The 12,172-nt window shown below is 42.5% G+C and overlaps 1 protein-coding gene and 1 pseudogene across 1 annotated transcript in view; both read right to left on the reverse strand.

Moving 5' to 3' along the window:
- Positions 1–2,850: 2,850 nt before the first annotated feature.
- On the reverse strand, positions 2,851–5,830 carry LOC136794129 (uncharacterized; annotated as a pseudogene).
- A 5,771-nt stretch (positions 5,831–11,601) lies between these two features.
- MROH2B (maestro heat like repeat family member 2B) overlaps positions 11,602–12,172 on the reverse strand; it is a 54,026-nt gene continuing 53,455 nt past the window's right edge. The window contains 1 exon segment of the mRNA XM_059062334.1: positions 11,602–11,808. Coding sequence (XP_058918317.1) covers positions 11,602–11,808 — 207 coding nt within the window.

Here is a 12,172-nt window from a genome sequence, read left to right on the forward strand (position 1 = left end):
CTTGGGACGCTGGCTTATTAAGAGATTGTTTTTCCTGCTTCTAACAGTGGGGGTGGCTGCAGCTGACAGTTCCCTGGAACGCAGACTGGGAATTCTAATCTGTGATCAACAGTCTTTCCCGTGTTGGTGGGAGAGAGAACATGAATGTCTTAGTTCTGGCTGCTATAACAAAACACCATGGACTGGATGGTTTAAACAATATTTATTTCTCACGGTCCTGGAGGCTGGGAAGTCCAAGATCAAAGTCCCAGTAAACTGAGTGTCTGGCGAGGGCCTTCTTCCTGGTTTGCAGACAGCTGCTTTCTTGCTGTATCTTCACATGGTGGAAAGAGAGGGAGCTCTGGTCTCTTCCTCTTATAAGAGCACTAATCCTATCATGGGGGCGCTACCCTTATGACCTCTGACCTCATCTAAACCTAAGTACCTTCCAAAGGTTCCATCTCCAAATACCATCACCTTGGGGATAAAGGCTTCAACATATGAATTTTGAGGGGACACATTTAGCCCATAGAAGGGACCATAAATTACTGTAATTTATTGGTCAAACCTGTTGCTTCATCCAGTGGGTTGGTGAGGAATCTTATCTCACGAGCTTGCCCTTTGGCAATCTTGGCAAATAATGTAAAGAGAGCAAAGTCAATTTATGGAACGTGATTTATTCTCCCTACGTATTCTAAGAGACATTTTTCTCTCACATTATAATGACAGTGTTTTAAATGCCTAATACAAATCCCAAGCAACTCAGGCTAGGATATACCATCTCTTCTGAGAAGGAACATTGGAACTCAGTCTTGGGCTGTGGATTGCAAAGACACAAATGCAGGAAAAGAGCAGCATTAATATTTAAACCTAAACCTGCTGGGAGCACTTTACCTATATTAACTCATTCAATCAGCTCAAGGACACTAGGAATAAGTACTATTATTAGCCTCGTTTAACAAATGAGGAAATGGAGGCATAGAGAAGCTAAGTAAGTGATTTACCCAACTTCACACAGATAACAAATGGAGGAAACAGGATTTAAATCCAAGCCCTTTGGTTCCATAGATCATACTCTTAACCACTATTCTGATATGTTGAAGATGGTAATAGCACTTCTCGTTGATTAGGACGTTAACAGGTTCTAATTTTTTTGCAATACTTGGTCCTATTCAAAAATAAGCCAACAGTTAAGATAAGATTTGGTCACTGAAATAAAAACACAGTAGTTAATTTCCTTAACTTTTCAGAAAGATTCAGCTGTATAAATATGATGAATTTCTTAAACTGATATTTTAAAATGGATTGAAACAAATTTTTAAAGCTCTAATGCTCCATGAATCTACTCTGTGTGTGTTGTGTGTGTGTGTGTGTGTGTGTGTGTGTGTGTGTGTGTGTTTGAATGGGTTTAGGGGTATACTCACCTAGGAATGGGACTGCCAAGATTTTGATCTTGAGGATATGGAGCTTTAATAAACACTGGCTTGTTCTCTTATTGAATAACATTTAATTCTCTAAATATTTTGGAGATTTCAAGATATCTTCCTGTTATTGATTTCTAGTTCAATTCCACTGTGATTAGAGAACATACTTTGTATGATTTCAATCCTTTTAAATTTGTACAGATTTGTTTTATGGCCCAGAATATGGTCTATTTTGGTGAATGTTCCATGTGTACTTGCAAAGTAGTTGCTTTCTGTTGTTCAGTGGGGTGTTCCACACATGTCAATAAGTTCAGCTTGGTAGTGTTGTTCAAGTCTTCTGTATCCTTATTGATCTTCAGACTGCTTGTTCTATCAGTTACTGAGAGTATTGAAATCTCTAACTTTTTGTGTAGATTTAGGTGAATAAACTTTTAGGATTATTATGTCCTCTTGATAAATTGACCCATTTGTTGCCAGTCAAATGTCTCTTTGATATATTCTTTGTTTTGAAGTCTACTTTGTCTGGTATTAATATAGCTACTTCAGTTTTCATTTGATTTTAGAAGTAGTGTATATAAATATTGTACATATAAGTAGAGTGTATTAGTTAGGGTTCTTCAGAGAACCCTATAATTATATATATATAATTTATTATAAGGAATTGGCTCCTGTGATTATGAAAGCTAAGAAGTCCTATGATCTACCATTGTAAGCTACAGACCCAGAAAACCCCTGGTGTAAATTCCAGTTCAACTCTGAAGGCCTGAGAACCAGGAGTGCCAATGGTTTAAGCCTCATCCCAAGGTCAGGAGGAGACCAGTCTCAGCTCAAGCAATTAGGTAGAGAGAGAGAGAATTCAAACTTCCTCTACTTTTTGTTCTATTTGAGTCCTCCATGGATTGACTGATCCTTACCTACATGGGGGATGGAAATCTGCTTTACTCAGTCCACCAATTCAAATGTCAATCTCTTCTGAAAACACCCTCACAGACACACTCAGAAAAAATGTTTAACTAGATATCTGGGCATCCTACAGCCCAGTCAAGTTGACACAAAATTAATCATCTCAAGCCCACCCCTTATTAACTTGTCTTAACTTATTAACCCCCATACACATCTCAATAAACCATCCTTAAATTCCAAATGAAGATAATAATAAGGTTAGAATTCCATCTCACATGATACAACTATCTTACATACAACTAAAAATATACTAACCCTTTCCCCAGAAGAGGAGGTAGAGAACTTGAAGGATGTTTACACTTCCCCTTGATATACTGTAACTTAAATACTATGATGTAAAATGAACAATACTTAAATACTATGATATAAATTAAATAATCTTATGTTGCATGATAAGGAAATAAGAGAGGAAAGAAAAACATGATATTTGCTTAATAGACACACACAAATTCATAACAAAATAAAGAGGAAATATTCAGGACAATTACAGTCCTCGTTTCTACAACTGGTCATGTGGTTGTAGCTGGTATTTTAACTCTCTTCTTCAGCTACCAAATCTGTATTCCCTTTGCCTTCAGCAAGCACCTCAGCTAGTTGTGGTTCTTTACATGATGCAGTGACCCACACCTTCATTCCTGAATGGTCTGGGCCATTAGTAGTCCTGCCTGGCTTGGGATGTTGTTGTTTTCCGTTGACCTTAATCACAGGGCATGGTATCACCAAGAGAGGCCCTAAAGGATCTCCTGTATCCCAGACATGCTCTTCCTTACCTCCACTGGGGAGTAGTAGTCCAATTTCTCCTCGGTAGTCAGGATCAGTCACTCCAGTCAGCCCAGTTACTTCCTTCCTTAGCTGTTGATTCAGAGGCCTGAAGAGCCTAAAGTGGCCAGGTGGCAGTCTTAACTTCCCATTCAATAGAATCATCTTTGTGTCTCCTGGTGGAAGCATTCACCCTCTGGAACTAAGACTTCTAGGCCAGCAGAGCATAAGATCGTGGGAGCAGAAAGCAAACATTTTGCTAATGGATTACTAGGGATAATAACAGTGAGCGATGCCAGTGAGTGAGTGATGCCACTCCCATTTCCATCCCTTGGTTCTTGGCTCTCTGAATAGTGGATGGGAGAAACAGCACTATACATCGGATGCTGATTCAGAGCATATACAATCTTCTGCAGATTCTTGCCCCAGCCCTGCAAGGTATTGCCACCTAGCTGGCACTGTAACTAAATCTTCAAAAGGCCAGTCCACTATCCTATCAAGCCAGCCGTCTCAGGATGGTGAGGAACATGGTAACACCAGTGAATTCCACGAGCATGTGCCCATTGCAGCACTTGCTGTGAAGTGAGTTCGTAGATTGGAAGCAATGATGTGTGGAATACCACGACAGTGGATATGACATTCTGTAAGTCCACAGATGGTAGTAGCAGAAGCATTGGATGCAGAGAAGGCAAATCCATATGCACGCTTCGTGTCAATTTTGGTGAGAACAAAACACCACCCCTTCCATAATAGATGTTTTGTTCAATGTAATCAATGTGCCATCAGGTAGCTAGCTGATCACCCTGGGGAATGGTGCTGTACGGAGGACTCAGTGTTAGTCTCTGCTGCTGGCAGACTGGTCACTCAGTGGTGGCCGTGGCCAGGTCAGCCTTAGTGAGTGGAACTCCATGTTGCTGAGTCTAAGCATGATCTCTATCCCTGCCATGATGGCCACTTTGTTCACGAGCCCATTGGGTTATGATGGGAATGGCTGGGGAAAGAGGCTGACTGGTTCCACAGAACAAGTCATTCTCTCTACTTGATTATTAAAGCCCTCTGCTGCTGGGGTCACATTTTGGTGAATATTTACATGGGACACAAATACCTTCATATTTTTTGAAAATTCAGAAAGGTCTATCCATGTTCCTCTTCCCTATATTTTCTTGGCCCCAATTTTCCAATCATGTATTTCCAAGTCTCTGACCATCTAGCCAAATCATGGGACACAGCCCAGGAATCTGTATATATTCGCACCTCTGACCACCTCTCCTTCCAAGCAAAGTGGACAATGAGGTGCCCTGCTCGAAGTTCTGTCCACTGGGAGGATTTCCCTTCACTGCTGTTTTCAGAGAAGGGACTGTAGTGTCACCACTGTCTGCTCATGGGTGGTGGCTGCATGTTGTGCAGACCCATCTGTAAACCACGCATGAGTTCTCTTTTCCTTTGTCAGCTGATCATGGTGTTCATCGTGTACCATGGGGCCATAGGTGAACATGGGTGAGAGAAGGCAGTGTAGCAGGAGTAAAGATTATGGGCATTTGCATCACTTCTTCACATAACTTACTTATGCGCTTTGGCCTGCTCAGGCCAATCACATACACATCACTTCTATTCGATGATGGAATGCCGCTGTGCATGCCCAAATTTCTGGCACGGTGGGTCAGATAACACCCTGTTCATGATGGGCAGCTCAGCTCACATGGTAACTTGGTGGCCCACAATTAAGTGTTCAGTCTCTACTAAGGCCTAGTAGCAAGCCAAGAGTTGTTTCTTGAAAGAAGAGTAGTTATTTGCAGAGGATGGCAGGACTTGGCTCCAAAATACTAAGGCCTGTTTCAGCACTTTTTTTTTGTTTTTTGCTGTGAAGTGAGAGGCCCCCTAGGCGTTGTGCTTTTCTTGGTTGTAGGAGTGGCAGGATGCAACAACTTATCCTTCACTGTAGATGGGATGTCTCCACATGGCCCCACACCATTGGACCCCTAGAAATTTCACTGAGATACTCTCAGTTTAGTCAGATTTATTTCCCAATCTCTAACATACAAATGTCTTAACAATAAGTCTAGAGTAGTTGCTATTTCTTGTTCACTAGGTCCAATCAGCATGTCATCAATGCAATTGGTTGACATGATATCTCATAGAAGATAAAGTTGATCTAGATTCCTATGAACTAAGTTATGCCATAAATCTCACTCAAGCATATCATGGTGTATGATCCTTTTAATATAATGTTGAACTTGATTTGCTAATGTTTTGCTGAGGACTTTTGCATCTATATTCATCAGGGATATTGGTCTGTAACTTTCCTGTCTTGTGGCATCCTTGTCTGCTTTTGGTATCGGGGTAATGCAGGCCTCATAAAATGAGTTTGGAAGTGTTCTATTTTTTGGAAGCTTTTGAGAAAGATTGGTATTGACTCTCCTTTAAATGTTTGGTAGCATTCACCGGAGAGGACATCTGGCCCTAGACTTGTTTGTTGGGAGGTTTTTGATTACTGATTCAATCTCCCTACTAGTAATTTACCACCCTGTCATTTCTTTTTATAATAGTTCCTGAGTCCAAAAGTCTATCACCTACTGTCTGATTTACCAGTTTATCTATTCTGGTAATTACATGCTAAAATACTAAGTTATTATTTTATTACCTTGTTCAAGAACTTCTTCTGGCAACCCAGTGTCTTCCAGATATACTATAACCTGATTTGTCATTCAATATTTGGCCCTTTGCTATTTAGCCGTCTTCATCTCTTAGTAACACCTTTCTGCTATTGTCATGGGGCTCCATTCCATCCTCTATGGAAGTAACAGACTGGATAATGGCCCCACAGGCCTGTCTACCTCCATCCACAGGTCTGACAACATTCTCACCATCCCAGCCCTAAGCAGAGTCACTGAGGGTTGGATGTGGGATAATTAATGACTTTCCTATAATTCCACTGGACTCAAGGTAAAGATAAATTTCAACTCCCCCATATTCCCCAGAAAAATTTTAAAAGTCCTGGTTAAACTGTCCTGCAGACAATAAGCAATTCTCCAGGTTTCCCATTTTTAAGATTGAGCTTCTTTTTCACCAATGTTCAATTGAAGTGTTAGGGCATTGGTCAATTTAATCCTGAAGATTGACCTCAGAATATTTGGAGGAAGTGGTAGGTAAGGTAGAAAGAAGGATTTCTTATTTTGTGTTTTTTGGTGGCTCCCAAATTGAAAAAGAAACTATGAGTCACATATATTTAGAAAATCGTGCTCTCCAAATTTATCTTGCTTTCAGGATAACCACATAATTCAATAAATAAAATCCAGGGCAGTGTGTCCAGAAGGAATACAAATAAGTAAGATAGTTTTTTTTTGGATAAATAAAGTTTGACAAAGTAGAGGTAAGAAGTAAATGCCGTTTCTCAGGTCATGACTTGGTGATTTTTATATGTACGGAAACACACGTACATTTTTGTAATGAACCCCACTGTCTTTCCCTCATGTCGCTCCTGACTCTACCCATGTTTTCTACTGTCCCAGTCTTAGGGATACCTGCAGTAAATTAGAAAGAAAGAGAAATTCCAAGAAATGATAATTCCCAGACTGCAACTATAGAAGTTTGCTTGTCAGAGAGTTGCTTTCTGTCAGGGGTGTAGATCAAAGCTCCTGTTTAGCTCACAAGATGCTACCATGTGTGACTGACATGCATTCTCTAGTTTTATACTTAGGTAATCTGAAGGAGAGTGGCAGGGTTGGGGACTAAATCAAGTGATAATAAAACACTTTTAGAAAATACTTTGCTGCAATCTTGGAGTCTCTTGAGATCTCCAGCAGAAGTGGCTGGTCTTGATTTAAACTTCTAAAACTATGGCGGTAAGGGGACAATTCCAATGAAGCAATCCCCCTGGCTTCTTTGGAAGCCTATTTCTTTCTTCCCATATGTGATTTTTTATTTTCCTCTTTTCTGGTAAAACTGCCTTCTTAGCAAGGTCAGCCAAGCTAAACGTCCCTGATTTACCAGCAGAACACTGGCTCTCATTGTTGGGTTAAAGGGCAGAGAGCTGAATTGCAAAATAATGTGATTCAGAGCGCTTCAAAGTAGCGAGGGCCCATTAAGCAGTCTGTGAACATCGTTGAATCTCTATCCTAAAGTAAACACAAGTTGAAAAACGATTACATATGCAAATAATAGTGAGGCAAGCAGCAGGAGTAACAATGAAAAACAAATCTGTAATTTCTTCACGAGTTCTTGAACATAATTTTTCTCTAGAACTCTCTTTCCCTAAGACCCTCAGTAAGTCTCTCAGCCCCAAGTAACATGGCTGTGTTTGAACCATAGAGATGAACCACGGAGGCCAGTGGAGGACTGACGGAAAGAGAGGCATCAAGTGGGGCGGGGGGTAACTCCTTGAGGGCGGACGGTAGTGGTTGGCAGGGATTACGAGAAATAATTGTTGGGGAGAGCAAATAGGTCTAAATTTCCCCTGTCGCACAGCCTGACTGTGGCTTATTCTGTATGATAAGACAGCAAATAAGAAGGCTGCGATGGGGAATTGCAGTCAGTAAGAGGCCGCCAGAACAGCTGAGCTGGGATCCTCTGACTAGAGGGGCCGTCTTGTCTACATCCTCTCAAGAAGGGCAGCAACTTTCGCCGAGCCAGGAACGTGGCCACGTGAGGTAGGATAATCAGCTGGCTTTATATGCCAGTCGCCGAGTTTATGTTAAAATTTGTGATTCTAATAATAAATTTGTTACTATATTAATATTTACATTGTACAGTTAACATTTGCTTAAAAGTGATTCTGTGCGAGGTTTCTAAGTGCTTTACATGTACAGTAATACATTTCATCTTCACAATAGCACCTTGAGGTAGATAATTATGATCCCAATTTACAGATGTGGAAACAGACAGGTAAAATGATTTTCCCAAGTCACACAGCTAGTAAGAGGTGAAGCTGGAATATGATAAAAAGAGACTCGGGGCTTCCCTGGTGGCGCAGTGGTTGAGAGTCCGCCTGCCTATGCAGGGGACACGGGTTCGTGCCCCGGTCCGGGAAGATCCCACAGGCCGCGGAGCGGCTGGGCCCGTGAGCCATGGCCGCTGGGCCTGTGCGTCCGGAGCCTGTGCTTCCGCAGCGGCAGAGGCCGCGACAGTGAGAGGCCCGCGTACCACAACAACAACAAAAAAGACTCGGAAATTCTTGTCATGGTGAATCCTTCTAAGATTAGGGTTTAGACAAAGATTTAGCCGTGATGCGTGTTTCGTGGGGCCATTCTGCCTAATTTCCACCAATCAATGATAAGGAAGGCTCTGCTGGTTGCTAGGATGGGTGGAGAGTAATAGTGGAGATGGATATATAAAGAAGTATCAGACAAGGTCTTGTGTCAGTGAATTTATACTTCTTGAGAAAGCCCTATAGTTCTGGGTGGCTCAGCCCAAATTCTGTGATGACTCTTTGCCCCATGTTCCTTTTTGGTTTTTTTTTTTTTGGCAGTACGCGGGCCTCTCACTGCCGCGGCCTCTCCCGTTGCGGAAAACAGGCTCTGGACGCGCAGCCTCAGTGGCCACGGCTCCCGGGCCCAGCTGCTCCGCGGCATGTGGGATCTTCCAGGCTCCGGACGCGCAGGCTCAGTGGCCACGGCTCACGGGCCCAGCTGCTCCGCGGCATGTGGGATCTTCCCGTACTGGGGCATGAACCCGCGTCCCCTGCATCGGCAGGCAGACTCCCAACCACTGCGCCACCAGGGAAGCCGTGCCCCGTGTTCTGATATCGTCTTGTGCAATACTGTAGCTACTAGCTACGTATGGCTGCTTAAACTTAAAATTAAAAGCTTAATTCCTCCGATGGACTAGGCACATTTCAAGTGTTCAGTTGCCACACGTGGCTAGTGGCCACCATGTTGATTGGCCAGTGCAGATATAGAACGTTTCCGTCATTGCAGAAAGTTCTATTGGAAATGTCATTTGACTTAACCCGTCAAAGAGGTCAACTAAACCCGCGTCTCTTGCCTTCTTTTTCTGGCTCTGTTTCATGTATGTTATGCTTGGGAATAGCTTCTGACTCCATTAAGAATTTAATCAAAGCCATTACCCAGAAAATACACCTATGCATTATGCACATAAATTTGCATACGACTTTGAGTGGAATCACAGACTTTCTGTGTAATAGTTATCCACTGGTGCGTAGCAAATTACCTTAAAGCTTAGTGCCTTAAGGCAACATGGATTTATTATCTCATACAGTTTTGTGGTTCAGGAATTCAGGAGTGGTTTAGCTTAGTGATTCCGGCTCAGGACTCCCGTTAGATTCAACTGGGGTTGCTTGATTTAGCAAATAAAAATATAAGATGCTCAGTTAAAATTGAATTTTAGAAAAATGATAAATAATTCCTTAGTAGAAGTGTGTCCCATGCAATAATCAGGACATACTTTTACTAAAAAAATTACTCATCGTTCACCTGAAATTCAAATTTAATTGGGCAGTCTGTCTTTTATCCCATAGTCCAGTCAGTGTGTCAACTGAGGCTTCAGTCATCTGCAGGCTTTACGCAGGGCTCATGGATCCATTTCCAAGATGGCTCATGAACGAGCCTAGTAAGTTAGCTCTGGTTGTTTGCAGAAGGCATCAATTCTTGGCCACATGGACCTCTTTTGGGGCCGCTTGAGTGTCCTTATGTTGGCAGCTGGCTTCCCCCAGAGTGAGTGATTCAAGAGAGTGCAAAACGATTTATGACCTTGGCTTGGAAGTCACACTGTTATTTCTGAACGATTGTATTGATTGCACAGGGCATTTCTGTTCACTGTGGGAGGGGGGTACATAACCATCAGGAGGAAGGAATCATGGAGCCATCTTGGAGGCTAGCTCCATCCTCTGGAATTTCTACACAGATGTCATAGAGTATAAGCTCCATGAGGGTAGAATTTTTCTATTTTTTTCCTCACGGTTGTAGCCCCAGTGGCTATAACAGTGCCTTGTAAATTATAGGCAGTCAACAAATATTTGTTAAGTGAGTGAATAAATGGGACTCTGGCCTAAAATCTCTGACCTAAAAGATTCCTTTGGTTCTTAAAATGTTTTGTAGAAACAAAAGATGCTTTCCCACAGAGCTTGGGGATGAAGGGGTTAGAATATAGGTAAATAGGGATTTATAAAGAGGAACATCAGTTTAATAAGTTGCCGCTGTTTGAGTAGAGCATCCTAGAACTTGTTTGGAAAACTGGGGATCTTTGAAGAATGCACTAACCATTCTGTCTCTAGACTGCTGTTCTTATCTGCAGATCCTGGACTTGAGCTGCAACATTTCCAGCCTCTAGCCAACCCTGCTTACTTCAGACTGGCCTCCACAGTCCCAACTGGCCAGAGCCAGTTCCTTAATATCCTGTTACTGTTTGTCCTGAATTCAGTGGTTTTTGTATACTGACAGACTCCTGGTTTTTCTCAAGTCTGAAGTTAAGGGGAGATTCTGTCAGCAGCCAAGGACCTCTCTGTTCGGTCCTGAACAGGTTTTTTCCTCCAGTTGCATGGCTTGTCCCTATACTTGTGCTACTAAACGTATAAAGGTATATAGTTATGCCACCCCTTAGATTTTCTCTAATTATTTAACGTGCAATGTTAAATACATTGCACCCTTAAAGCTGTCTGTCCATTTATCTTTATTTCAAAAATCTGAACAAAGGGCCAGCATATACTTGAGCTCAGTGTTTGAAATTTAGATGTCAATAAGATAAAAATAATAGCAAAAAAGTAATGTTGCTCATGAATGATCCTGATAGCGGTGGTGGTAAATGAGTCCCAGGCTCTGTGTTAGAAACTTCTTTGTCTGTACATGATTTCCTGTATGTAACCTTTCAGGTGTGCATTGTGAAAAAAGAGTGAAGAGTTATTATTCAGATGCTACGAAGGTTTAACACATGCGTACCCGCATACACACAGTTCAAAGGGATCAATGTTCTAGGATAAAAATGGAAAGGAAACTATGAAATTTAATAGAATGTCAGAAAGGGGCTTTTGCAGAAAAGTACCTGGCACAGTCTCGACACATAAATTACAACTTAAGAACAGACAGGTTAAAGTTTGTCGTGGGACTGTTTTTTAGAGAGAAAAGAGTGTGAGTAGTAAGCCAAAGCTGGCAAAGATATGAGACAAAAGGGCTCTGTGTGGAAAATAGCAGTGGTTCTCTTCTTAATGGCGGCAGAATTGTTTCATGTTCTGTCATTTTTTGATATCTTCTGGGATGTAAGCTTCCCAAGATAGAGGGCTGTCCTATGCAAAGCCATGGGGCTGTCACCGCTCAAATCACAAGTTACTCCTCAAGTGAATTGGTGGGCGTGGTTTTTGCTAACAGAAGCCACCAGGGAGAGCCTGGAGGGTAAGGAAGATACCACCACTTCAACATCCCCACTCTAGGTGCCGTCTCTTTCCTCAAGATGTTGCAAGTTTGTGAGTTATGAGGATGAAGACAGGAGTCAGTTATAGAAAAGGCCTAGTGGTTTATTTCCTGATGGTTTACAGATGGATGCTCATCTCTTTGCACCTTCTCAAGAGGGTCTGCAAGGCAGCTTTGGCTGCTCTCTGGACACCGATGCAGGGGTCTTGTCGAAGTGCTTGGAGCCCTGAAATGGAGAGAATAGCAATGTCCAGTGAATGAAGAAAGCCGAGGCCCAAGCTGTGCAGCACAGGAAGGCTCTCACTGAGGGTCAGTGCAGGGTGGGGCTAGGCCCCCATGCTCACGTCTTACCCTAAGAGGTAGGATTTGGATCCACAAATTGAGCATCTATTTTTTTTAAAATTAGTTAATTAATTAATTTATTGGCTGCATTGGGTCTCCGTTGCTGTGTGCGAGCTCTCTCTAGTTGCGGCGAGTGGGGGCTACTCTTCATTGTGGTGCACGGGCTTCTCATTGCAGTGGCTTCTCGTTGTGGAGCATGGGCTCTAGGCACGTGGGCTTCAGTAGTTGCAGCATGCGGGCTCAGTAGTTGTGGCTCGCGGGCTCTAGAGTGCAGGGTCAGTAGTGGCGCACGCGTTCAGTTGCTCCGCGGCATGTGGGATCTTCCTGGACTAGGGCTCGAACCACACA

This window comes from Kogia breviceps, chromosome 4 (assembly GCF_026419965.1).
Source record: "Kogia breviceps isolate mKogBre1 chromosome 4, mKogBre1 haplotype 1, whole genome shotgun sequence".
NCBI lineage: Eukaryota > Metazoa > Chordata > Mammalia > Artiodactyla > Physeteridae > Kogia > Kogia breviceps.